The 24,794-nt window shown below is 45.1% G+C and overlaps 10 protein-coding genes across 10 annotated transcripts; 6 read left to right on the forward strand and 4 right to left on the reverse strand.

The window, feature by feature from the left end:
• Positions 1–6,603: 6,603 nt before the first annotated feature.
• On the reverse strand, positions 6,604–7,752 carry N7457_005954 (SGNH/GDSL hydrolase family protein; the record flags this gene model as incomplete). The annotated part of the gene is made up of 4 exons (XM_057176998.1): positions 6,604–6,629; positions 6,683–7,218; positions 7,278–7,369; positions 7,435–7,752. 4 exons carry the CDS (start codon positions 7,750–7,752, stop codon positions 6,604–6,606), a joined length of 972 nt encoding a protein of 323 aa, XP_057031300.1.
• Positions 7,753–9,732: 1,980 nt separating this feature from the next.
• N7457_005955 (uncharacterized protein) lies at positions 9,733–10,301 on the forward strand (the record flags this gene model as incomplete). The annotated part of the gene is made up of 3 exons (XM_057176999.1): positions 9,733–9,804; positions 9,940–10,160; positions 10,184–10,301. 3 exons carry the CDS (start codon positions 9,733–9,735, stop codon positions 10,299–10,301), a joined length of 411 nt encoding a protein of 136 aa, XP_057031301.1.
• A 343-nt stretch (positions 10,302–10,644) lies between these two features.
• N7457_005956 (uncharacterized protein) lies at positions 10,645–12,257 on the forward strand (the record flags this gene model as incomplete). Its single annotated transcript, XM_057177000.1, has 11 exons — positions 10,645–10,665; positions 10,719–10,771; positions 10,830–10,886; positions 10,946–10,975; positions 11,027–11,068; positions 11,137–11,212; positions 11,268–11,308; positions 11,367–11,384; positions 11,437–11,622; positions 11,697–12,125; positions 12,179–12,257. 11 exons carry the CDS (start codon positions 10,645–10,647, stop codon positions 12,255–12,257), a joined length of 1,032 nt encoding a protein of 343 aa, XP_057031302.1.
• A 292-nt stretch (positions 12,258–12,549) lies between these two features.
• N7457_005957 (succinate--CoA ligase subunit beta) lies at positions 12,550–14,119 on the reverse strand (the record flags this gene model as incomplete). Its single annotated transcript, XM_057177001.1, has 7 exons — positions 12,550–12,642; positions 12,695–12,816; positions 12,870–13,624; positions 13,676–13,772; positions 13,830–13,902; positions 13,951–14,025; positions 14,081–14,119. The coding sequence occupies 7 exons, from the start codon at positions 14,117–14,119 to the stop codon at positions 12,550–12,552; spliced, it is 1,254 nt and encodes a 417-aa protein (XP_057031303.1).
• Positions 14,120–14,616: 497 nt separating this feature from the next.
• N7457_005958 (PAS-associated C-terminal) lies at positions 14,617–16,925 on the reverse strand (the record flags this gene model as incomplete). Its single annotated transcript, XM_057177002.1, has 5 exons — positions 14,617–14,946; positions 15,002–15,428; positions 15,480–15,630; positions 15,687–16,375; positions 16,426–16,925. The coding sequence occupies 5 exons, from the start codon at positions 16,923–16,925 to the stop codon at positions 14,617–14,619; spliced, it is 2,097 nt and encodes a 698-aa protein (XP_057031304.1).
• Positions 16,926–18,278: 1,353 nt separating this feature from the next.
• Positions 18,279–18,608, forward strand: N7457_005959 (uncharacterized protein; the record flags this gene model as incomplete). Its single annotated transcript, XM_057177003.1, has 2 exons — positions 18,279–18,339; positions 18,397–18,608. 2 exons carry the CDS (start codon positions 18,279–18,281, stop codon positions 18,606–18,608), a joined length of 273 nt encoding a protein of 90 aa, XP_057031305.1.
• Positions 18,609–19,541: 933 nt separating this feature from the next.
• Positions 19,542–21,754, forward strand: N7457_005960 (uncharacterized protein; the record flags this gene model as incomplete). Its single annotated transcript, XM_057177004.1, has 12 exons — positions 19,542–19,656; positions 19,709–19,789; positions 19,839–19,889; positions 19,946–20,122; positions 20,173–20,361; positions 20,415–20,602; positions 20,652–20,675; positions 20,730–20,757; positions 20,812–21,024; positions 21,078–21,267; positions 21,332–21,516; positions 21,594–21,754. 12 exons carry the CDS (start codon positions 19,542–19,544, stop codon positions 21,752–21,754), a joined length of 1,602 nt encoding a protein of 533 aa, XP_057031306.1.
• Positions 21,755–21,932: 178 nt separating this feature from the next.
• On the forward strand, positions 21,933–22,634 carry N7457_005961 (Amino acid/polyamine transporter I; the record flags this gene model as incomplete). Its single annotated transcript, XM_057177005.1, has 1 exon — positions 21,933–22,634. One exon carries the CDS (start codon positions 21,933–21,935, stop codon positions 22,632–22,634), a length of 702 nt encoding a protein of 233 aa, XP_057031307.1.
• A 292-nt stretch (positions 22,635–22,926) lies between these two features.
• On the reverse strand, positions 22,927–23,619 carry N7457_005962 (GNAT family N-acetyltransferase; the record flags this gene model as incomplete). Its single annotated transcript, XM_057177006.1, has 2 exons — positions 22,927–22,981; positions 23,036–23,619. 2 exons carry the CDS (start codon positions 23,617–23,619, stop codon positions 22,927–22,929), a joined length of 639 nt encoding a protein of 212 aa, XP_057031308.1.
• A 472-nt stretch (positions 23,620–24,091) lies between these two features.
• Positions 24,092–24,681, forward strand: N7457_005963 (uncharacterized protein; the record flags this gene model as incomplete). Its single annotated transcript, XM_057177007.1, has 2 exons — positions 24,092–24,298; positions 24,409–24,681. The coding sequence occupies 2 exons, from the start codon at positions 24,092–24,094 to the stop codon at positions 24,679–24,681; spliced, it is 480 nt and encodes a 159-aa protein (XP_057031309.1).
• Between the last annotated feature and the right edge of the window lie 113 nt (positions 24,682–24,794).

Here is a 24,794-nt window from a genome sequence, read left to right on the forward strand (position 1 = left end):
AGCGATAACGAAGGAGGAAATAATAGTCCTATAGCTCCCGCTAGCACTAGAAATATAGACCCCGGCTAGGGCCTATAACGTCTAAACCCCGCGGATTAACTAGCTAGAGAACTCGAGTCGACCGAGTATCTCTATACTTAGTAGCCCTAAGGACTAACTAGGTAGCTTATAGCGGGTAGACCCCCCGCTAAAGTCTCCGAGTCTATCGAGACTAATATATAAGTCCTATTAATATAGATTAATAACCTAAACCGATTTAATCGAGATAGCTCTATATTCTCGCTACGTAACCGCTACGCTACTCTAAAGAATAATACCCGAGAAGAGGAAGAAAACGCCTTTCGATATCTTAGTTTTACTAAGGACCTCGGGAAAATATTTAAAAGAAAAGAAGAATATAAAGGACTAAAACTTATAGGATTAAATAATTACCGTACCTAGGCCGCTAATATACGGTAAGTACTAAACTAAAACCTTCTTAAATAAGTTATTAACGGTAAGGTAGGATTATTACCCCCTTCGCACGAGAAGTACTATATACTAAATATATAGAAGGGAGTAGCCTAGCTTACTATCCTAAATACTATATACCTAGACTTAGCGAAAAATATTATACCGCTAAGCCCTCTAGAACCCGAGCGTATCTAATAGGAATTATAAAATTAATACGATATAAAGGATACTTTTACCGCTAAATAAGACGCTATTATAATAAAAGTACTATATATATCCCGCGTCTATAACGTCGGAACCCTAATCGAGGTATTTAAGACTATATAGACTAATAAAACTATTATATATCCCCCGATCGAGAGTCTACTAATTAAGCTATAAGAAATAGACGAACTCGAAAAATATATAGAACTTATAGCGTACCTCGATAGCTTAGAATAGCACCCGTAGAAGCTTAACTATAATAAAATAGTTAGTAGGTTAACTAACTAGCTAGACTAATACCTCTTTAATCGCCTATATAGCGAACTATAAAGAGAAGAAGATAACCTCGCCGCTAGTAAAAAGGTAGCTATAAGGACCTTATCTACAGAAACTAGTAAATCTATAAAACTACGAGGACCCCGTATACGACGAGGACCTCTAGGATTAGTATATATCTTCTATAAAAAGAAGGGGTACCCTACTAAGAAATACTAGCTAAAAAACCCTAATTTAGTACCTAAACGGACTACGGAAACCCTAATTATATAGGTCGAATATAGTCACGAGGTATAAAACTTCTTAACTAGTATCTTAATTAATAACTAGATCTACGATATAGCCTACGACGAATATATAATTAGCTCGCTAGACTATTTTATACTAGATACTATAAAACTATTAACTACTATGATTAAAATAGCCCTAATAAACTAGCCGGTCTAAGGTATAATTAGGGATATTAAGATTATAGTCGACGATAGGACTAAGTAAGGGAGAGATCTTATTCTTACTAGGACTATATATCTCCCTAAACTCCGTAGTAACCTTATCTCGTAGCCTAGGCTCGCTAACTATAGGATTATAGTGATATACGGAGACAAGGTTATTTTCTAGAAACTAGATAATAGTATTCTTATAAAAGGACTACGAAAGGGCAAAAATTAGATACTAAACGTTCGCTATATATACTGATACTAGACCCTAGATCTAGAAACGTTAGTTTTAACGACGGTATAGGAAGTAAGGGGCGTTAGATACCTAAAAACTTAGGCCGATACTCCTATTTCCGCCGAAAAAACTACCTACGGATACCTAATTTCTTAGGCTAATAATATAGAGGTTATCCTAAGAGACCCCTACCCCTAGCTAGGGGGCCTAAGTACGTAAAAATAGGAAAACGCCGTAAGTTCACCTAGCTAACTAGTAAAAGGCGCTATTCCGCTAAAAAAGGTAATATCTCTTCCGCCGAAAAAGGGACCCTTTTCTTAGATAGAAAAGGTAGAAATACTCGCTACCTATAGAGTAATAAAGATATAAAGGATAAACTCGTCTAGTGGCTTAAAATAATAGTCCTTAGAGACTACCTCGACTTCTCCTAGCGAGACTCCCCTTAGCGAGCTACCTACTAAGCTTAAAAAGGATAGGGTTAATATCGATACCTAGTACTATAGACTATACTATATAGGGATTAAACCCCTATAGGAAACGGTAAAAATTATAGAAGATATTAATATTATAGGCCTACCTACCCCTAAAAGACCCTATAGCTATTACTAAATTAGAAAGGCTTAGCTCGTACCCCGTAGAACCCTAGTTTTATATAGATCTAGTAAAATAGGAGATCTCGTATACCTCGATCTAGGAGGCGGGGGTAAAATACCTAGAGGTTAGGGAGGTAGCTACCGATACTAAATAATTAGTATCGACGACTTCGATAGATAAGGAGAAATATAGTTTACCTCCTATAAAGACTTCGTCCTAGACCTTATAATTAAAATAATAAAACTATATTCCGCCGAAAGGGAGATAATAATTAAGACCTTTATAACCCCCGATCTCCCCCCGCTACTAGTAATAGGAAGTAAAATACTACCGCCTAATAGACTAGAGATCGGAGCCTTCTAATTAGATTATAGAGGAGAGTTTAATAACTTCCGCCTATAAAAATAGGCTAAGGACACTAACACCCGTCTATATTTCTTAGTACTATACGTATATAAGTAAAATAGTAAAGTCGAAAGAATAATACGAATAGTATAAGAACGCACTAGAGCTATTCTCGATAATACTAGACTCCTAGATATATTATAGCCCGAACTAATAAAAATAGTAATAATAACCCGTAACCTTACTATCTATTTCGGTAGAAAAAGAGATAGTCTCCTAAACTAGACACTATATAAAATACGATTCGGTAGAAAACCTAATATCTTATTCCTACGGATACCCGGTAGTAAGGCTTACGTTATAAGAAGCCCCGAAGAGATTAGGGCTATAGTTAGTATATTAATAAGTAGATATTTATAGCCCCGCGCCTAGATAGGTAGACTTATCGGGTATAGTAGCTACTATAGTATATAATACCGTATCTAGCGTCTAAACGTAGATAGAAATAGGGGAGAGATTATAACCCGGAGAGACGTTATTTTCGACGAAGGAGATAACTAGACCCTATATAATAATCCTAATCTCCTAGTCCTACTAGAAACCCTACGGTCGGTAAAATAGTCTAGGTTCCTATTCCTAGACTCTAAGGACCTTATAGACCCTAAGGACCTTATAGACCCTAAGAACCTTATAGACCCTAAGAACCCTATAAATAATATAAACCTTATAAATTCTTCCGCCGAAAAGACCCCTATAACTTCTTCTGCCGAAGAAAGCACCTCTTTTTCGGACTCCGAGGGAGATCTTAGACTTATCGACGAGAGTTCTAGTAACGAATCGGTCCTATTAGTAGACCTACTAAGACTATCTACTAAAGAACTCGCTAACCTTAATTATAAGATCTAAAATAAGGTTCTCTATACTACTATACCTCGGGTAGATAAAAAACGTATATAGGATCTAGTATAATATACCACTATCCTATATACGTAAGCTAGACTAACCCTATTATCTAAGGATCTCCTAACCTTACCCCTACTAATAACCCTAAAAAATATAGACCCTAAATAGATAGAAGACCCTAAATCAGTCCGATAAGTACGTAACTTACCCCTTTAGCCTTAGTAGTACCGCGCTATAAAAATCGAGTTTAAATAGCTTAGTTTAATTAAAGCTTAGGAGATAATCCCTACCCCCGCACCCGCTAAGAATATACGTATCCTTACCGGTAAGTAGGTATATAAACTAAAACTCGACGTAGATAGAAACCCCCCTAAAATTTAAGGCTCGCTAGGTAGCGAGAGGTTTCTAATAACGGGAAGATCTAGACTATACTAAGACCTTTACTAGTATAGGTAGCTACGTTACGCTATAGATCCTCCTCGCTATAATTACGTAAAAGAAGCTTTTTATAGCTTATATTAACGTAAACGTTATATATCTTAACGCCACGCTAAAGGAGAGACTCTTAATATACTACCCCGAAGGTTTCGAAGATAATACCGATTTTTTAGAGATCTAAGGTAAAGTCTACCTCCTAAAAAAGAGTCTTTATAGTCTAAAATAGTTAGTAGTAAACTAGTTTAATATATTAGGGGACTATTTATTAACGAAAGGCTTTATACGATCTACTTCCGACCTATATCTTTATACGTAGTATAATTAAGGGGGCGCCGGTACGATCGTCTATATTTTTATATACGTCAACGACTTTTTAATTATAGCTTCTATAGCGGATCTTATTAAAACTATAAAGGACCTTATTTCGATAAAATAGTCTATATTAGACCTCGGCGAGCTATCCTACTATCTTTCGATAAAAATAGTATACGATAGAGAGGTAGGAAAAATAATAATTTCGTAAAAAATATATATCGAAAGGTTTTTAAAAACCGTAACTTTAAGACCCGTGATCCCTTTATCTATTATCCTAATAAAGGAAGAGACCCTTACCGCTATAAGTAAGGTAGTAAAATAGTACTAATCCGATATAGGCTCGATTAACTATACTAGTGTAGTTATATATCTAGATCTCTTACTTATAGTAAGTATACTTTCGTAGTTTACTATAAACCTAAACGCTAAATACGAGGATCTAGTATAAAGAGTAATTACTTATATAGGACGTACTAGCTATTACGTAATTATATACTAATCTAGACCTAATTAGGACCTCTAGGGGTATATCGACGCCTTATACGGATTAGCCTTAGAAAGTAAAAGTAGGACTAGATATATCTTCTTCCTCGTAGGGGGTCTAATATTATAGAAATCTTAAAAGTAGACTAATATAGTAAAATTAAGCGCCGAAGCTAAATATATAGCCCTCTTAATTACTAGCGGAGAGGTAATTTAGCTATAAAAACTACTAAAAGATCTTAATTTTTACTAAGGAAGTATAGACCTCCCCCTTATCCCTTTATATAGCGATAGCTAGTCTACGATCACGATAACGAAGAACCCTACTATTTTAGGACGTTTAAAATATATCGACGTACACTAGTACTAGATCCGCGAGTAAGTTAAAAGGGGAAAAATCAAGCTTATATATATAAAAGGGACTAAAAACATTATAGATAGACTAATAAAGCCCCTCGGGGCTCCTAAATTTATAGAGTTTATCGTAGGTTTAAACCTCGACCCTAAAATATATAGACTTTCGGCAGAATAAACCTCTACGTCTTTCATAGTGCAAAACTACTAGTTTTGCACCTTCCTACAGTCTAAAAGCTACACCTTTTAACTAAGAAACCTCATTCATCTTAGTCCCTGACAATATGACCTTACGATATACAACGGCTGCACGTTAAGGGGGCGTATTAAGAACCATGCCTAAGGTAGGATTCTCTTATCCGTAGGATTATCAACGCTACGCCCTTTTTGTCTTTTCTGCCGAAAAGCCCACCTTTGGGGGCCAAATTAAGGACTCCGATCCTCGGCACACAAAGGGGCATAAATAGCAGGAAAAGGCAGATATTATCTAGATCTTCAGACAATTCAATACTTCCATGAGAGATCCTATTCCTAGTATCATTTGAACCCATTATTGAAACCCTACATGCTATATCATACCTCTGTATCTTCAACATTGCTGACATTAGACTGGGTCCCAACGAGCACACGGCTGGATCTATAAAATCCAGGGTCCTGTTTGTATTTTTTCCGCATAGAGGCAATTCAAAATATTTTCCGCACAAGAAACTCATCTAAACCCTCCCTTCCAATTCCCAAAATGGTCCGCTTCTTGACCGACACCCCGTAGCCCCAACGTCCAAATCATCCCTCGTAATCGGCGCGGGTCTGCCCCACACAACAACGTCCTCTCTGCAAGCAGCAGTAGAACAATGAGTTTCGATCCATGTCTATACATGGTCCAGATTATTCCTCATGCAAGCCGACAAGAACTACTGATCGCTGCCTCGCGCGAGAAGGACATGGTCATCCGCCAAAAGTAGGTCCACGAGCTAATGGATGGCTACGCTGCAGTATTTGATGTGCCGGCGATATTCCTGTTCTCTGATTTGATGGACATGTATCCAGAGGCCAAGGTAATTCTGAAAAGTAGGCCTAATGCGGACACGTGGGCACAGAGCTGCTTGCTCAGTTTGGGCTTCTTCTTTACAACTCGCCTTTTTGCAGTTGGCATGCTATGGAAGACGGATCGGCTGTGGTATAGCCTCGATATGAGGATACTGGAGTGGGCTAGGGACAATTTTGGTGCGGGGGATATTTTCTCGGCTTTGTTTTATGGGCAGTATAATGAGTCAGTGAGGGGCCTTGCGAGGGAGCGAGGCAAGGAGGTTCTGGAACTCAAGGTGGATGATGGATGGGCGCTGCTTTGTGGGTATCTTGCGAAGGATGTACCGGCTGGGAATTTTCCGAAGGGGTTGGTTAGTTGGATGGCGCTGGGGGGTGTGGTATGGTTGGGATGGAGATATGTGCCAATCTTGTTTGCATGGGTTTTAAGTGAGATCTATAGTAATTGGGGGAAAGTACTCCGTATAATAATTTGAATTGTTTTTAGGACGTTATTTTGATGTTTCTGTGGTCATTATCATATTATATCATACAAATCCCAACGTACACTAGAGGAAGGTCAGTTTTGATGAAACTTACGAGTAAAGGATTGGAGACTTACTAGCAACCACCTGGACCCCTATTGTCCAGAGATGCCACTGCTGGGATCGGGGTGAGTCACTGCTCACTGTAGGCTGGGGAGGCGCTGTGTATGCAGGGAGGCTCGGATTATCGGTGCTATCATCGAGCGTCTTTTCAAGGGTATTGTTAATGGCATTAGCGCTCGTCGACGTGGCTGCAGGTGCCTTGAGAAGGCCCTCATTCTCAGCTTCTTGAATAGCTGCCCACCACACAGATGCCATGCTCTCATATCCAGTCGCCGTTGGATGAATATCATCCACGAGCTCGGTCCACCGAATGAATGTGCCCATATCAGCTAACACGAGGCTCTCATTCCGAGCTCGGCGTTTTGCGGCAAGTTCTTTGTATTGCTCACTGATGTCTGCCACCAGTTGGGGCTCTTGTCCATTATAGATGAGAGTGGACAGAATGATGGTTGTTCCGGGAATGCCGTCGAAGAAGTCTGTCAAAAGGGAGTCCATCCGCTTGCCTGCAGTTTCTACTTTATATTTCTGTAAGGCATCGTTCGTACCAGCGCTGGAGAACAGTTGTGAGCGTACGAAAAGGAATGTATGTACTATTAATCGTAGACTTACTTGATAAGAATAAGGTTAGGTTGTTGTTGGATGATGTCTTTGGCAACCTTTGCTAATTGATCAATCCTCATGCCGATGTGGCCCTCGTGGTCCTGGGGGACAACGGTCAATACTCATTCTGCAAAAAGAACGGAAAGGCCAGATGCAGGAAACTTACATTGTCATGCATGTTGCCATTTTGCAGTGTTCCGATCATGTCAACATCCCACCCGGCATAGCGCAGTTGCTGTCGAAGCCATTTTCGATATCCATTGCGATCTTGTGATTTGTACCCCATGGTAATGGAAGCGCCAAATGGCAGAACCCGAAGCAAAAATGGCTTGGTATCGCGGGTTTGAAGCGTAGAAACATCTTTGTGAGAGTTCAAAGAGGGAATCAATGTGTTAGGAACAATGGCTGTCGGCGACGCCGCTACGAATGCCAGCCATAGTAGACAAGCCTGGACAACCCAGTATACGGGCGTCGACTGCCTCATGGTGACTGTGGAGAGGAAGTTGGAGAAACATCAACTGGGAATCCCCATTTTTTTTAAATGAAAGGTATGAACAAAGACTAACGTCAGAAATGGACGATCCTCTGTGCTGCTTGGATCTCTTGATTTGCCCGATTTTGCGTCTGGAACTAATCCAGGTCCACCGGGGTGGCTGGGCGCTCAGGGGTCGCGCTATCAGTCTAAGCCGCACTGATAAGCCCAAACCTGTTCTCCGTTAGCGACTCAATGTGACTCAATGTGACTTCACTGATGACTTCGCTGTCGGGAATGTCGCGTGATTCGCTAGTGCTGACTCGCAAATGATGCTAAATAACATGGGAAATATGGCATATGGAGGGGAAGTTCTATTGGAGAGGCTGGTGTCACTATACCAGAATCACTATGCCCCTTTGGGTTAGTTACGGCAAATCCCCTTCGCGCTAACTGCCCCTCCCTAACTGCCCGTTTCTCTGCCACTGTCCTCTGCCACTTTTCATCTGAGACTTCCAAGGTCTTGGCTTGGGGCAATAGAAAAATATATTTACCTCGTATACGGAGTACTCCGTACTCCGTACGGAGTCGATCATCCCACGTCGCAATTGAAAAGGTCTCATTCGTCGACTATGTCGGCCGTACTTCCGCCTATCCCAATTTAGCTCAACCCTATTTGAACACCGTAGGATCTCTGCAATGTGTGCCTGCATATAAAATGTTCCATCGCCCCGGGGCAAGTATGTCTCACCTTAGTGCGAATCAGATGTCTTTGTAGAATCAGGGTCTACGCTTAGTTATCCGTAGGATGGCCACCTGCTACCTCCGGGCACCGAGCCTCGTATTGATCCTTGCGATAGCCTACTGCGGCGCCTTTTCTGGTGACTCAGCCTTATAACGTTCGAAATATCGTCGGGTATTTTGACTGCAAAAAACTTCGGACACAAGGCTGTTGGGGCGCGAGCCTTGTCTAAGCCTTGTCACATGAAGCAGCAAAGACTTCTCGAAGGCACCAGATAATCTATTGAGCGGGTTAGGTACCAATCGGGTAGCTGAGTCGCCTCTTGGAGATTGAAACCTGAGAGATTGTGCACGTGGCACGATGTATTTGCATGTTCAACGGTGAAAAACATTTCGTTTGGAAGGGTTGTCCCTCACCTAGTTTCGTAAAGATACACCACGTTACTTCAGCCAGAACAGGACAATATTCAAAATCGTAGGTGTGGGCGCTGCAGTGAAGAATTATACTCTCGTTATGCAGTTATACAACATCACCCCGAGATTTCTTCTTCTCTCTGCACCCATCTTGTGTATCATGGCGCTTTGACAACCTTAGCCTGTAGAATTTCCTCGGGATCTTCTGTGGCTGCTGTTGAAGGTGTTGTAAATCCGATGATAGTGGGATATCCATTAAAGATTGGGCTCACTGGACGAAATCGAATTGTTCATCTCTACAAGGAAACGGGAGGAAACAGCCATGTCGTTACATGGCAGGTTTCTAATGTCATTCATTCGATCTTTTGTGTGTCTCGGGTGTTTGATACAACTGACCCAGGCTCTGAGAAATATGATGATAACCTCGCACCCAGCTCCAATGCGTCCAATCGCGGACATCCACCGGCAGATTCATCTAGCAGACCAATGATAATTAGCCAATCCGGCTGGAACACCCCATGATCTATCCTCGTAAAGCAGATCACGTTATTGTTTGAGAGTCCTCCTGGTCTGCAAGTTCGTAAAAACTTTTGATTTGACCCAATCGGTCCAAGATGAGCGACCCCGTTCCTTCTTCCAATTGCAGGCAGGTGTGTTATGAGCTAAGTACTCCGTACAGGATCTGCAAAATATTTAGGGGATATGTAACTGTGACGGGCTACGGGCGAAACGGACCGCAGTGACAACCCCTAGCTGAATGACCCTGTGAGCCTCCCTGCAGGGCCAAGCCTGCCTAACAGCGACGAGGCGCCACCGTGAGAAGGTCATACCCTATATATGAATACGAGCTATCGTGCTGTGACCTCCACTGCTCAATGTTTGAAACATTCTTGCAACCTTGCAACGATAGTGTGAATCTTTACTCTCACCTTATTCCGCCCACTATAGCTTGGCTGGGCAGCGGCTTACTTTATTCATGCTCATCAGCATCTTTCCCAGAAGCGACTGCGACTAATCAGCTCATCTTTAATATCTACTTGACAGCCTCGGCCATTTAATTTGATATTTCATCTGTATACCGCACTTTCCTTTATCACTCCGCCCATTTCACCGATCTGTTGTGGACGGTTGCATGATGTTGCCATCGTCTTCCAAGTCCTTGTGTCATTTATTTCCAGAATCTATATTGGTTTCTACTGCGAGCCCCGGATACAAACGCTTTATTCGTCAATGATTCGGCCTCAGTCCCTCGATTATTCAACTTGGTACTGACTGTGTAAATTGGCAGTCCGGGCTTTTTGACAGGATTTGTTGTTGTACATCCCCAGCTGCTGAACCAAAAGTGGAGACTTGCGCAACAGGCCTCCACGTTGCTCGCAACGGGTTGCTTTTCGATGAAACTGTGAGAACCAGCTGTGCAACTCTTCTTGAAGAGTGATACGTGCAGAAAAGACGCATTTGTACACTAGCAATGTTGGAACACATGGAATGGCCTGGAATATCTTTGATTGGGTCAAGGCTAAATCCCTCGTCTCGGGTAATCAACGGGCCTCGGAGTTGAGCAGGAGAGATCAGTGTCCACCTATAAGGATCACCCATGCGAAAACATAAGTACACCGTTGGACTATCGGTTTAGTTCCGGAAGCCGAACGCACCCGGGCCCCCGCCCTACCCGCTGTCCCAAACCTTGTGATTCCCACTCGCCACGTTGTGTTCCCTCTAGTGCTCTCACGCCTCTAAATTCCCAAAATGGCGGAAAAGATTGCCGTTGTGAGTTATTGCAGTCTTGGGTTGGGTGATCCTATTCTCACTTGGATTACCAGGATGCCAACTTCTACACTCTGACCCATGACTGGGATCCCGAGGACTTTCAGTCGTGAGTGACAAAATGGGGTACGGCCATAGTTTACGTTTTAAGCTTATTATCCAACCAGGGAAACGACATCCATCGTTTCAAAGATTGCAAGGGGACGCATAGAAAATGGGAGAAGGTTGGTCAATTTGTTTGAACAGGGAAACAGAAAATATAACTTGCTCATCTGACGAACAGATACCAGAACTTGAAAGAAGATGACTACTGGTCGGTCGCATGCATGAAGTTGGAACCCCAGACTCTAACACTGTCCTATAGGAGCCCTTCTGATGAAAAGCAATTCGAGGCTTTCGAAATTGGGTAAATATCCGCATTTTCTCCTGTCATTTCCACACGCATTTGCAGCATAGCTGATTGGTAATATACAGCCACCTTATGTTTTTGATGTTGGACTACCACCAAGAGAACCCTCTCCATCATGCTCCTATCTCCAAAGATCCCAAGGTCAGAATGACCCTGATTTTGAGATACTTAACCACTTGCTGAACGTTGGACTTAGAACATCTTGGACATTGGGACTGGCAAAGGAACATGGGCTGTGTAAGTTCCTACACATCCTTCTTGATCGGATATTGCTCACAGACAACCAGTGATGTAGCGGATCATTATCCATCCGGTATGTACTCTATGTACCTCTCTCACGACGTATCATTCTAAAAAGCTGCCAGCAACTGTCCGGGGTGTCGACCTCTTCCCCCTCCCGTAACTTGGATGCCGCCCAACTGCGTGTTCGAAGTAGACGACGTCCTCCGTGAGTGGACTTGGAGAGAACCATTTGACTTCATCCATCTTCGTCTAATGCTGGGAGCATTCACACCCGAGGGATGGAATCAAGTGTACAAGCAGTGCTACGAGTGAGTCCCCTTCTCTACCCCTTCGATCCCCCTCCTTTTTCATCAACAGCTTTTAACTATATTATCCTATCCAGCTCCCTTACCCCAGGCGGCTGGATCGAACAGATGGAATTAGACGTCCGGGTATACAGCGACGACAACACCCTGAAAAAAGACAGCAATCTAGCCGCGTGGGGAGATAACTTCATTGCTTGCTCCGAGCGCGCCGGTCGATCCCTGCTCACCCAGGAAACAATGCGAGGCGCAATTGAGAAGGCTGGCTTTGTCGACGTGCACGAAAAGCTATACAAGGTACCCCTGGGACCCTGGCCCAAAGACAACGTTCTCAAAGAGGCTGGACAACTCCAATTCTTCCATTGGACGGCTGCTTTGGAGGGCTGGGCTATGTGGCTACTCACCAAGTTTGGAGCCCCGACCCCTTGGACGAACGATGAAGTCCAGATTTATTTGACCAAGGTTCGGGCCGAGTTGAAAAACCCGCGCACACACGCTTATGAATATGCGTGAGTTCTTTCTTTGAATAAATCAGGAGGCTCTGGTTGCTGATCATTTATAGTCGCCGAGTCTGGGCGAGGAAGCCTACTGAGGAGGAAGCGAGGGCTAGCGTGACAGTCAAGTCCGAATTTTCGCAGTAAATTGTCCCATGTCGGCTGGCATACGAAACGAATTTCCAATGAACTTATTTATGTCATCGCGATGACCGATCTTGTACGCTTCATTCTTTCTGTCCTTTCCATATTTCGCTTTTTTGGCTCTCTTTGATGCTGCAATCTTCTTCGGGTCCTGTCAGGCGTATTTGCCTCGAACATTATATTGAGTCTACGGCATAGTTCTGCACATATGTACATACATCTATTTACTAGTCGGAGGCAAGTTGATTATTGAGACTGGCATACCTCACACACAAAGTCATGAATCAAATTATTCTTATTCAAACCTAGGTGTTTGTTTGACGATCATATTGGCAGCTTTCTCAAAGTCAGGCTCCACAACCAAATTTTCCAATCCAGAACCTTCAATCTATAATCGAAGTCAGTATGTAATAATAACCTGACGTGACAGGTCCACTTGCCAGTTTCAATCCTTTTTCAGCATTAGTACCCTGCAGACGAACGACAACTGGACATTTGAAACCACCCAGCTCAGCAGCACCGGCAACAATCGCCTCGGCAATCATATCACATCGCACGATTCCTATTCTCGGATTAGCCAGCCTTTTCCCTACTTCATGTTTAACATATACTCACCACCGTAGATATTGATGAAAATCCCCTTAATCCGCGAATCTTTCTTCAAGATCTGGAAAGCCTTGGACAAAGTCTGCTTAGTCGCGCCCCCGCTAACATCCAAGAAATTAGCGCACTTCCCACCACATAAACTGATCAGATCATTAGTTGCCATCGCTAGACCAGCGCCATTGACAATGTTTCCAATATTCCCTTCGAGTCGCACATAAGAAAGTCCCAATTGAGAAGCCTGATGTTCCTCCTCTTCTTCCGGCGTCCGCTCCTCCAGCTCAAATAGCTCTTTCTGTCTGTACCTAGCTGCATTATCAAACCCAAACTTTGCATCGAGGCAAACGAAATCTCCATCCTCGGTGCGCACAAGTGGGTTTAATTCGAGAAGGGTCGCGTCTTTCTCCTTAAACAACTTGACCATCTGTCCAAGAACACGCTGGATATTCTTCATTTGCTCATCTGAGAATCCCAGCTCTGCTTGAATATATGCATCAATTTCAGGAGTGATACCGGTCGATAGTCCAAACCACAGCTTGTGCAGTTTGTCGACGTTAGACTCGATATTGACGCCGCCGTCGTCTGATATGAGTAGCACAGGCGAGGCCCGCTGGCGATCGAAGGTAATGGCGAAATAGTACTCGTGCGCCACCGCTACGGCTTTATAGATGTAGAGCTTGTTTACCAGGAGACCGCCGGGCGGAGTCTGCTTTGTTGTTAGGTTATAGCCGAGCATGTTGGTGGCGTTTTTGAATGCTTCGGTTGGTCTGTGGGAATATTAGTCCCGGAACATGCTTGTGCTTCTTGAAAACACTTACGACTCAACCAGCCGGACTCCACCTTTGCCATCGCTATTAAATGACCCTTTCCCGCGCCCGCCCGCGAGCACTTGGGCTTTGATAATTGACGGTGCATCTCTTCAATCTTAGTTACGTGCTGATGACTTTCCTCGAGGGGGTGGTACGGTCTCACTAATTTTAGCGACGGCATCCCTGGCCTCCTCTGGGGTTGCCGCCAGGAATCCTATGGGAACTGGCAGTTTGAACTGGATAGAATAAGCATTGAGAGAAGGTAGCATGGAGGGATTTCTTACATCCTTCAGAAGGTTGTGTGAATGATGTTCAAGCAGACTCAGTTGTCGCACATGAGCCCTGATGGGGCCATGGTGCTGTGTGATGGTAAGCACGTCGTTCAGCGCAGCTTCTCTTGTGGATAACACAAACTCGTTGGAAAGTGCGGGCGAACGAACGCCAGGTAATCATCATGAGTTATGTATCTCGCATGCCGAGATGTTAAATCTGCAAGGTGAAGGACAGAGGTCATATTTATGTATGTGCAATTGAATGGGTCATGACATCAACATATCGGTCTATGGCTTATTCGGAGCTGGGGTTGAGTTTCCGGAAGCTTATTTGACATCATTTTCAGCGATGATAATCTGTCAGTTTAGTCTCAGGGGGAGTACGGGATTGGCATAATAGAACCAAGCCAGAAAGCGTCATAATGTCCGAGACTGATGAATTCAACGATTGCTGGCTGTCGAGTTGAGGAGCTGGAGACATCTCGATGCTCTCAATTGGGAGGCCATCCTAGCCTTTTAAGGTAAACGCTAAACCTGATGCGGGCTAGCGCGTTACTACATATAATGCCCGTCAAACCAACTGCCTCCGAAACAATCGAGTAGATCCATTTTGATATAGATCATTATACAATATAATATATACATGGGTATACAACAGATTTCAGTGTCTCAAATCATCTAAATGGTCGGCCAGTTGCCTTGCCATCGAACAGACTCTTCTTCGTCGTCATCAACAACAATAACCATCCATACGCCGACCTTGCCGTTATTCGCCAGTAACGGCGTACAGTGAACCCAGCGGTTGCGGCCATGATCATTATACTTGGTCAGCCACCTGATTCGCGCGGTGACACTTCGCCCAGCTTTCATAGCGTTAATGATATCGTCACGTTTGGCGCCTGTCTCGCCAATGCGGTTTAGGAATGATGATTGGAGTATTCCCGGGATCTGGAGGGAGGGGGAGGTAAAGAGGATTCGGAGATGAGGATAAGGGCGGACGAGAAGGTACTGCATTATGTTTAGTTTCGTTGTGGGCGGGGAGGGTGAAATGGGGATCACACACATTTTTGTATACACCGCTTAGCGACAGATTAGATGCTGGATCGGATGCGGGACTTGGATACCCTTGCAAGGGGACGTGAACTTCGCTCTCTGTATCGGAATCTTGAAGGAACAAACGATGGTGGGGATTTTCATTGATGGTCGGCTGGAATAGACTTCCTCCGTGTTGGCGGACGTTCTGCAATTCACGCGGACTGAGTAGTTCGCCGAGTTCTTGAAATTCGCTCTTTGGTTCTTTTTTTAACTGGCTGTATGCGTCCGCATCGGTTTTCAGTGTCTGCATCTTTTGAAGGGATTCCATCTGGGCGCCCTCCATTGCTAACCCGGAGACATCGATCTGGGCACCGATGAAGTAGCGGATTCTTCCACGACTGTCACACAGAGGAGCTATTTGGAGAAGATTCATGAACGGTGACCCATCCCGGCGGCTATTCCCCTGCTTAGTATTTTGTATGCAGATTCTTATTGAAGACACTCACTAGTTCAGAAAAAGCTCTGAATGATGTCGCCTAGCTTTAAGCGCTTCTCGGATTCGCCGAACACTGTTGGAATTTGTTTTTGGTCCTTGCAAAAATCGACAGTTTCGTCCGAGGACATATTCCATGCCGTATTGTGTAGTGCGATGAAATTCTGAATCAACGAGTCAGTCGGAGTTGGCACAAAGCTTGAGGCACGCAAGACCATACCCTCAGATGCAAAAATAATAGGATTATCCGGTCGCGATGGATCTGTCAGACAGAATACCTCCGCCAGTCCATCCGACGTTCCTTGAAACTTAGCAGGCAAAGTCCCTCGTATGCGCTCCTCGACAACCTTGCCGGTAATCTTTATACAGGTCGAAGTGATGAAAGCAGGCAGTTCCTCGGCGGTCAAAGCATCCAGCGCTGCCTGTACACGCTGTTCGAGGGCTATGTTGATAGTCGGACCAACAGGGTACTCTGCGGTTTCAATGCCGGCAGTAGGCACGTCAACAGACAAGCGCACAAGCGCGTTGGCATACTGGATTGCCTTCAGAGACTTGGAAGCATTGAGATAGTAAGTGAGAGTCGAGATTGAGCCTGGCCGTTCTTGGGCGAGGAACTCGCGGAACCGCGCAAGGTAGCGTGGATTGCTCAGAATTGCTAACATATGATCCGAGCAGAACATAAGATCTGCTTGTTGCTCCAGCGTATGCAGTGGCACTTTGTCGCCGTTATATGGTGCGACAAGGTCAAAGGACGCTTCCTCATTTTCTTCAATGATAGGGTGAAATTGCTCAGAACCCTCATTAGGATTGGTTTGCTGAAGTATTGGTAGTTCATTGATAACGGAGTTTCGCCATAGCGACCTGTTCGAAGCCGACGAGCGCAGATCGCGGGTGGAGGAACTAGGCGATCTACATGGTTAGCGATCATTACTTTCGCGTTGGCGGGATTCTGGGCTTACAGAAAATATCTACCCGGTGACCCGCCTATAGAATGGTGACCAAGCGATTGGGTTTCGATAGAATGCTGGTCGAAGGAGAGGTTGCTAAAAGATCGCTGGTCGCACACTTGGCCTGTTGAAGACGATGAGTGCTTCTCGCGGCGTGACTGTGGCTGGCCTATGGAATGGTAGCCCAAGTCCAAGGTAGCGATTGAACCCGCTACAGACTCCTGATCGATGGAGGGCTTGTCAACAGGCTCGCGATTATTAACACCATTAGAGAGACCATTAGCATTGGGCTTTAAAGGCATCGATGGCTGTGGCAATCCCATTGGTGGTCTTCCAATCGCTGGCTGGCCAAATGTTGGCGACTCGTATGTTTGCTGGGGTGAATCGGAGCGCACGGAAGTCCAAGTTGAGTGATTGAAATGTCTTTCAAAATCGTGCGATTCAACAATAGCACCAGATCTTGCGGGAGATCTCTTCTGGGGGCGATGGTCTGGGATGGATGGCGATTCCATATTGCGGCCCGACGGGACTATTTCAAGTGAGAGATGAGAATCAAGATCGGCTCTCCGGCCTTTTCAGCTCTTTAAGTACTCCGTAGAATGAGATCATTTATGTTTAGATCGCAAACCCACGAGGCCCTTTTTTTTTTTCAATAGCGGCCCATGGGTCTGGCATGATGGGAGCGAATGAAACCATCTTTGAAGCTGCGTTGCCTGGATGCCCCCAGTAGCCGACAGAAGATCGGCAACCTTACAATTTCCAGCTGCCCAGCGATCGGATCGATCGGTCGATCTTCAGGTCCCCCGAACTGCAATCACCAAAGTCAAGCAGCCCGATGATGTAACAGCCCCGGTGATAGGTGGATCGCTGAGAATTGGAGTTTCCGGTTGTGGGACTGCTGCATGTCCGAGCCTCTCGACTTCAATAGTTTATCCTCTTCTTTGTCCTTCTTTTCTGTAAGACTGGCAGAGGCATGATTGTAGTCTTTAAATAGTCACAGATCTTGCCAATCAGGACATGTGAAATAGATTCGTTTCTCCGAAACAACTAGAATTCGCCGTGGGGCAATATACCTGACAAGCCCGCCATCCTCAGTCTAGACGCCACAACCCTGTCGCCAAGCTTTTGGAAGCATTCTGCTTTCGAATATCTCCATTGTGATGCATTATAGGTAGAGTCAAGGAGGTCGGAGAAACATATTTTGTGCGGAGTACTTGATTCCATTCAATCGCTCTTCAATCTTATCGTGATTCGTGCTGCCACAGATATATTTGCGAGCAGCGAGAACGTGGTCCTAAAACATATGGAGCTTCGGCCTTCTTGATCCGATTCAGAAACATAATTTTCACAATCTTGGAAATTTATGAAATTTACGAGTCAAAAGAGGCGATGAATTCTAGGAAAGGGTACATTTTCGGTCGCAGCAATCATTAAAGCTACGTTGATAGGCATACTGTTCATATAGTAAATGGTCTCTCGGTCTGAGCCACTTCAGAATCCACAGGTATAGATAGAGTGAAGGTTTGCTTGATATGCCTCAGCAATGCACCCCAAGAGCGATAGTCCAAAAGGATCTTGAATCCTAGTGGTGGCTTGAGGTGTGGAGCAGAAGACTGCGCGACCTATAACCATATGTATTCATGATCGCTGCCTTCCTTTCTGGAGATTCATGTTCAATGGTCGTTATTTGCTATGGACTGCCCAGGCTTACCTTCCTAAGATCATGCTTGCTGAATATTTATACTCAACTTGTCGCTCTATCCTGTTCAGCTCTCTAATTTCTTCATCTAGGCAATACCTGTCTATCCCATTTCAAGAAACTCAGCAGAAGGCCTCACCAGGCCTCTCCTTGACACAGCCGCAAGATGGTCCATTATGATGATCGCGACCCGCTCCATGAGTGGGCACATAGATGGGATCATCTCAGTATGTCCCTCTCCCTCGCGTGTTATTATACTGACATTAAGAAATAAATCGGAATAGTTCCCCCTCTCGATCATGCTAAATGGGAGATTATCCAGAAATTTGGCGGCTGGACTCATTTCATGCTTCACTTCCGTTTCACTTGGCCCCTGGACAGATTTGAGATGAAAGAAGCTATGGCCATCCTTGAGAGGCTGGTCAAAGATTACGATTCCGACCCTGAATCCCCTCCACGTAAACCCCGAGACGGCACCTGCAATAGCGCCAACTGATAGGCCTCTGCAATGAGATGATTTGGGGCGAGGTTAGGCATGGAACTTGATTTGCTTTTCGCCCTCAGAACATTGCAACTACTTTACCATCAACAAATGAATTTGCGACCTAGATAGATCATTTGGTATCTTTGATATATGTATTGATGTTGTGTATCTGGTAAACAAAGCGGATGAAAGTACCCAGCATACCCAGGTACATAGCTACCTATTTAGGTACATCTACCTGGGTACATTTAATTTATTTATTTGGTGGGTTACCTCCCTTATGCAGGTATACCTCCAAATCTGACATCTAATATGGATTTACTATCTGCGTTACATATAGGTAATAGATGTACTCATAAAGCAAGGTCTTTCCAATCTATATGAGAGCCACCACCATCACAAAAGTCAATGGGGCATCGAGTAGCTCTCCAATTTGGGCTCTCTTTTTCCTCAAAATAATAATGCGGTAATTCTTTTTAATGTTTGCGCAGTCTAATGAACCGATGGTACAGGCAGAAACCAATTCTGTGTCAGGCAATAGACCTCCTATTGGCAGGCTCATAGGTAGCATCTATAGATGTCACGTCAAGCCCCTTGGCATAAGCTTATACTTCACCAAGCACACATTACAACCATAAGGACCTAAGTACCCCCGGAATTCCAGGCGACGCATCGTTTTCTCCACATAATTGACCGGCAAAATCCGCTGATCACCGGGGCGTCCAGTTTTAGTGTAGCCATTCCTCACGCTGATACGTTGCCTTTCTCAGCTCCCCGGTTATCTCGCCGGTAAGCCCGCTCATTTCTCCAGCTTCCCAGACGGATAATACCGTTTATCGGGGATGATCGTAGTTATGTGCCTGTCAATTCCCCCCTTCCTCTCTTTCTTATTATCTCGTTGACATTCGCCGTTTGTGTTCAGCAATTCGTGACGTCGTGTACATCATGAGTGCTTCGGAGATTACCTCGATCTCTCTGCAGGCCGCAGACTTCAAAGAAAGTAATGACGCGGACCTTATCAAGGTGCAGAATGAGGATGAGCTACGTTTGGCCCAGATGGGTAGGGTTGGGAATCCATATTGCTGGGGAGAATGATAGTGACTCTGCTGCAGGCCATAAACAAGAATTGCAGCGACATTTCTCGGTTTGGAGCTTGATCGGACTTGCGGCAAATTGTACAATCTCATGGACAGGTCAGTCGGCCTCATATGACTACCCCGGTTCGGTCTAACACAACTGCAGGTCTCGGCTTGGGATTGATCACTGCAATCAACGCAGGTGGTCCTGGCGCCCGTAAGAAAACACTCTCATACTGACCACAAAAGAACCGAAGATTGACCACTTTATAGTCATTTATGGCTTCATCCTCGTTTTCATCCTTCAATCGTTCGTCGGGGCCTCCCTGGCAGAATTTGTATCGGCATATCCCACCGAGGGAGGAATGTACCATTGGATTGCAGCTATTGCCCCGAAGAGATATAACAGCTTGCTTAGCTTTGCGACTGGATGGTGCACTGTCTTTGGATGTGGGGTTATCCAATAGCAATCACTCTGGCACGATGTTGATGAAATCCAGGGATCTTCACGACTGCCTCGACCAACTTGATTTATGCCACAACAGTCATGGCACTGATTGCGCTTTTCCATGATGGACTGGTGGTTCAACCGTGGATGACATTTGTCGCATATCAGGTCTTAAATATCCTGACTTCCAGTGTCATCATGTTCGGCAATCGGTTCATCCCAGCGATCAACAAATTCTCATGTCGGTCGGTTCTTGATCCTGCGAGTTGCATTGACTAATAAGCGTTGTATTAGTGATTTACCTACAATTGGCATGGTTTATCACCATGGTTGTTGTGGCCGCCTCGGCGCCTGTGCATAATGACACTAAATTCGTGTTTCGCACGTGGATTAACAATACCGGTTGGGACAATAATGTCATCTGCTTTATCACAGGCCTGGTGAATCCGATGTACTCACTGGGAGGTCTGGATGGGATCTCAGTAGGTTGCGTTCACGGCAAAGCGGAGCCAGTTGTTGACTATGTTATAGCATATCACAGAAGAAATGCCTAACGTGAGTAAAAATGAACCTATAACTTGCGACTATCTACTGATCAGTCTTTGATAGCCTGGACGGAATGCTCCCTTGGGTCTAGGTTCGTTTGGTGTGGGGGTTGTTCATATTGATTACCCGCCTAACAATATCATAGCTATCACCCTTTCGATCGCATTCGTGACTGGACTGTCATACCTTCTAAGCCTCATGTTTTCAGTCCAAAACTATGGCACCTTGGCTGATACACACACCGGACTTCCTCTTGCCGAGCTTTTCTGGCAAGCCACGTCTACAAGAGGTGGAGCATTCGGTCTGGTGTTCATGGTGTGGATTGCTCTTGGTCCCTGTGTCATCGGTTCACAATTGAGTAAGTGAAACCTTGCTATTTCAGGAAAGCTGAACCTATGCTGATATGGATAGGCACCGGGCGAGTCTTTTGGGCGTTCTCCCGTGATGAAGGCCTGCCCTTTTCAAAGATTTGGGCCTGTGTCAACCCAAGGCTCGGATCACCGTTCAATGCACAGCTCTGTGTTGCTGTGATTGTTGCGCTTTTAGGATGTATTTACTTGGGCTCTAGCACCGCCTTCAATGCAATGATGAGTTCTGCCGTGTATGTCTTCTGCGTTTTATACAGCGGTTAACATGGTGAGGGTTCGACGCTGATTTGGATATAGGACAATTAACAACTTCGCATACCTTGTTCCCATTTTGACAAATGTGCTGTTGCTTCGCCGGACGATGCATCGTGGTCCATTCTTTATGGGTCAAACAATCGGAATGACCGTGAATATCATCTCTGTGGCGTGGTTGATATTTGCCGTCGTATTTTTCTCGTTCCCATATCAGGTGCCTGTAGTGGGTATGTTCTGCACTTTTTTTTATAACAATTACTAGGTCTTTCTTCCGAACTATCTGCTAACGATAATCCACACACAGCATCCAACATGAACTATACATGCGTCGTTGTAGGCGGGTTCTTGACTATCGAGCTTGTTTGGTGGTGTGTTGCTGGAAAGCGATATTCGCAAACAGTGCAGCGCGCCAAAGAAGAAGGAACGGCTGAGCCTGAGGTTATTAAGGGCAAGAGCGATGGATAAGGGCGAGTGATCTTGGTTTCTTCCTCCGGCGCGTCGTGTTTTGTTACAAACACAGTCTACCACACCGTCTCTCATTTACCTGACTGTTTTTTCTTTCTAAACATTGTCCCTCTATCAGTTATTAGCCATCTACCCTATCATCTACCCTATCTGATTCTATCAAATTTCGTCTGCTGTCATGGCCAGTCCGTCCCTCGGCGAAAGTGTTTCAACTCGGACCCAAGCTGATAGCCTCCCTGGATTTAAGAATATTACGATCCCAAATGTCAAGAAGCTACAGCAAATTTCCCATCTCAGATATTGGCAGAATGTCATCATGGTCGCCCTCGACTGCCGCGGCCTAGGTCCTCTCATCTCCAAAGCCCTGGCACGACCCACCCCTGACCACTCTCGCTACGAGGATTGGAACAAATGGTCCATTCTTGTCGGTAAATGGCTCGTCAAGAACCTCGATGATCAGTTCGCTGTGCCCCTCAAAGCTATCCACCCTGATCTTGCGTTTGCCGATGAAACCTACACGGCAATCACGACAATGGACTTCTCGAACGGAGAGGATCAAATGTCGAAGGAACTCATGAAACTCTGGACGATGCGACGTAGCCAGTACAGCACAATTGGTAGCTATGTCGACGCTTGGCGCGAGCAAGTTGTCACCTGTTTCAAACTCAATCTTGGTCTTAGCTGGTATGCTGCTACAAAGTTGATGCTTATGGAACTCAAGGATGAGATCCCTGTCTTGTGCAACTTTATCAATTACCAGATTCGGGACCATAGTGAAAGCCCTGGCGTCATGGATATCAATCAATTCAATGCGATCACCAATGGTATCCTCGAATCTGTTTATAGGGGCTCGTGGCGAGACCGTCCACGAGTTGAGTAAACATTGCTCGGTAACCCTTTTTGTGCCCTTCCAATTCTGAATCTTTAGACTTCTGCTGACTTCTTTTTTGGACTTTTAGGGTCTTGATGCCATGAATAGGGGCACCATACGAATGATTTCGTTTTGATCTAGGGGATCTAGTAGGATTTGAAGACCATTATCGGCCCTATGCTGTTGAATTAGGAATCTGGAAGTTTTGACGAGCGTGCTGCTGCATATGTGTACATGTTCACCTTTCTCTATATGTCCATATTGCTTAATTTGTCCATTGACCAATGTAGTTCTCGCTGATTCAATCACTATGCACTTGATCTGGAACTGTCCATTGAAGGTAGACAGTATCAACCCTGGAAACATGATCAGTCAAAGAGAGCCATTCTACCATGATAACAGCGACTTACCAATGACCCATCTTTCTCCCCACGTTTTCCAGTTGCCCTTTCTTGACAAACCCCCATTTGGTGTACCATTTTCTCAATCTTTCTCCTTCAGTAGGGAAAGTTGTATCATAGGATACCACTGCAATGACATTTTGAACGAGACAATTCTTCATGACACCCATGGAGCCACCAAGTCCGATCCGTGGAATATCGGCCACTCTTTCCTCACAGTGGTGCTCAACACCTTGCTCAAGCAATCCCAACAGCCTTCTAAGAACAATTGTTCCATAGCCGTACTGCTGCTGGTCATGGCGCATGAAGATTGAGAGCTCCACGGTGGGCGCATAGGACAGCAAATGGCCACGGAATGGAGACAAGTAAGCGTAACCAAGAATTAAATCTGCGCCATCTGGTGTCTTGCGCGTGTCAGATACCACCACGTAGAATGGGAGATTCCGTCTCATGAGATCCCGCAAGATGTCCTCATAGTGCGATATCGGTGGTGGGGTAGTCGCAAAAGTGGAACAGCTGTTAACAATGTACCAGTGGTTGATATCCCGCACTTGTGGGATGTCGGCCAGAGTAGCTGGGCGATTGGTAATCATTCTGTCTTTTGATACGATAGCACAAGATAATAAATAGCAAAGGGCATCATTGGATGAAGAGGTTTCAGGTGGGCACGAAGTGGGCAGACAGGCTGTCGAATCGATGCGGGATGTCATGTTCCAATCCGGGTCTAGCGTGATATGTATACGCTAACTGGGTGAGGATTAGCGTGCGCATATATCCACCAATCAGAAGTATAGAACTCACAGACGAAAGAGACAACCTTCCAAGATTGGAACCAAACCTGCGATAGCGATAGCGATGGCGATAGCGATGGCGATGCCTTCTCTTTCTGGTTGGGATAAAGGAAAGTTAAGAATTGGCCAAGATGTTGGTCTGGGGAGGGGTCACTCCACAGCACTTTCCCTGTTTGATCTGGTCACCATATGTTCCTGTTGCTCGCTTCCTTCTTCCTCGTCCATCCCCCTGTCACTCGTGATTTCCTCCTACCACTCCATATCCCATATTATCATGGCACCCAAGACTCCCGCTCATGGAGCTGATAGCCAGGCTCAACACGGAAACAAGACGAAGCGAAAGCCCCCCGCTCCACACTCCAACCCTCGCCAGTCCCACACTATTGTCGCCTCGGCTGCTCAGACCACGGTGAGGACCACCAAACCGACCTCTAAGCAAGTTTCCAATGACGGCAACAAAAGGGAGGGCAGTATTGTACATGTACGCGCCCAAGCTACGCGTATTGTTCGTCGTACTCTGACCCAGCATGCAGCCTATCTACCGGTTCCACTCCTGAATTTATGGATTTACATTCTAATTTTGAAATATAGGACTCTCCCCTTGGCTCGCGCATCACAGTCTCGACTAATGAGATGCGGGCCTGTGTGGAGCTCACTGACAGAGTCAACGCCCTTGTCAACACCGTCTTGACGCAGCAGAACGAGCTCTTGGCAACTTTGAGAAGGATTGCAAATGAGTGCGCCAGCGTTGAGAGTATCACCAAGCTTGAAGATGAGAACAGAAATGAGACATATGCAAGCGACGACCGTGGGGCTGATAACACTACGGAAGGCACCGTTGAGGATGCCACAGAGGGGCAGTAGACGCATACCATACTGCAACACAAGGGTCCGCTTTTTTTTTTCTCGTCTGGATTTCTTGATCTATTTTTCCCTCGGGTTCGGGCGCATTTTCCCTGGAAGTGGCCTTGAAGGCT

Source organism: Penicillium paradoxum, assembly GCF_028828445.1.
Source record: "Penicillium paradoxum strain IBT 22861 chromosome Unknown utg000005l_segment0_segment0, whole genome shotgun sequence".
NCBI classification, from domain to species: Eukaryota; Fungi; Ascomycota; class Eurotiomycetes; order Eurotiales; family Aspergillaceae; genus Penicillium; species Penicillium paradoxum.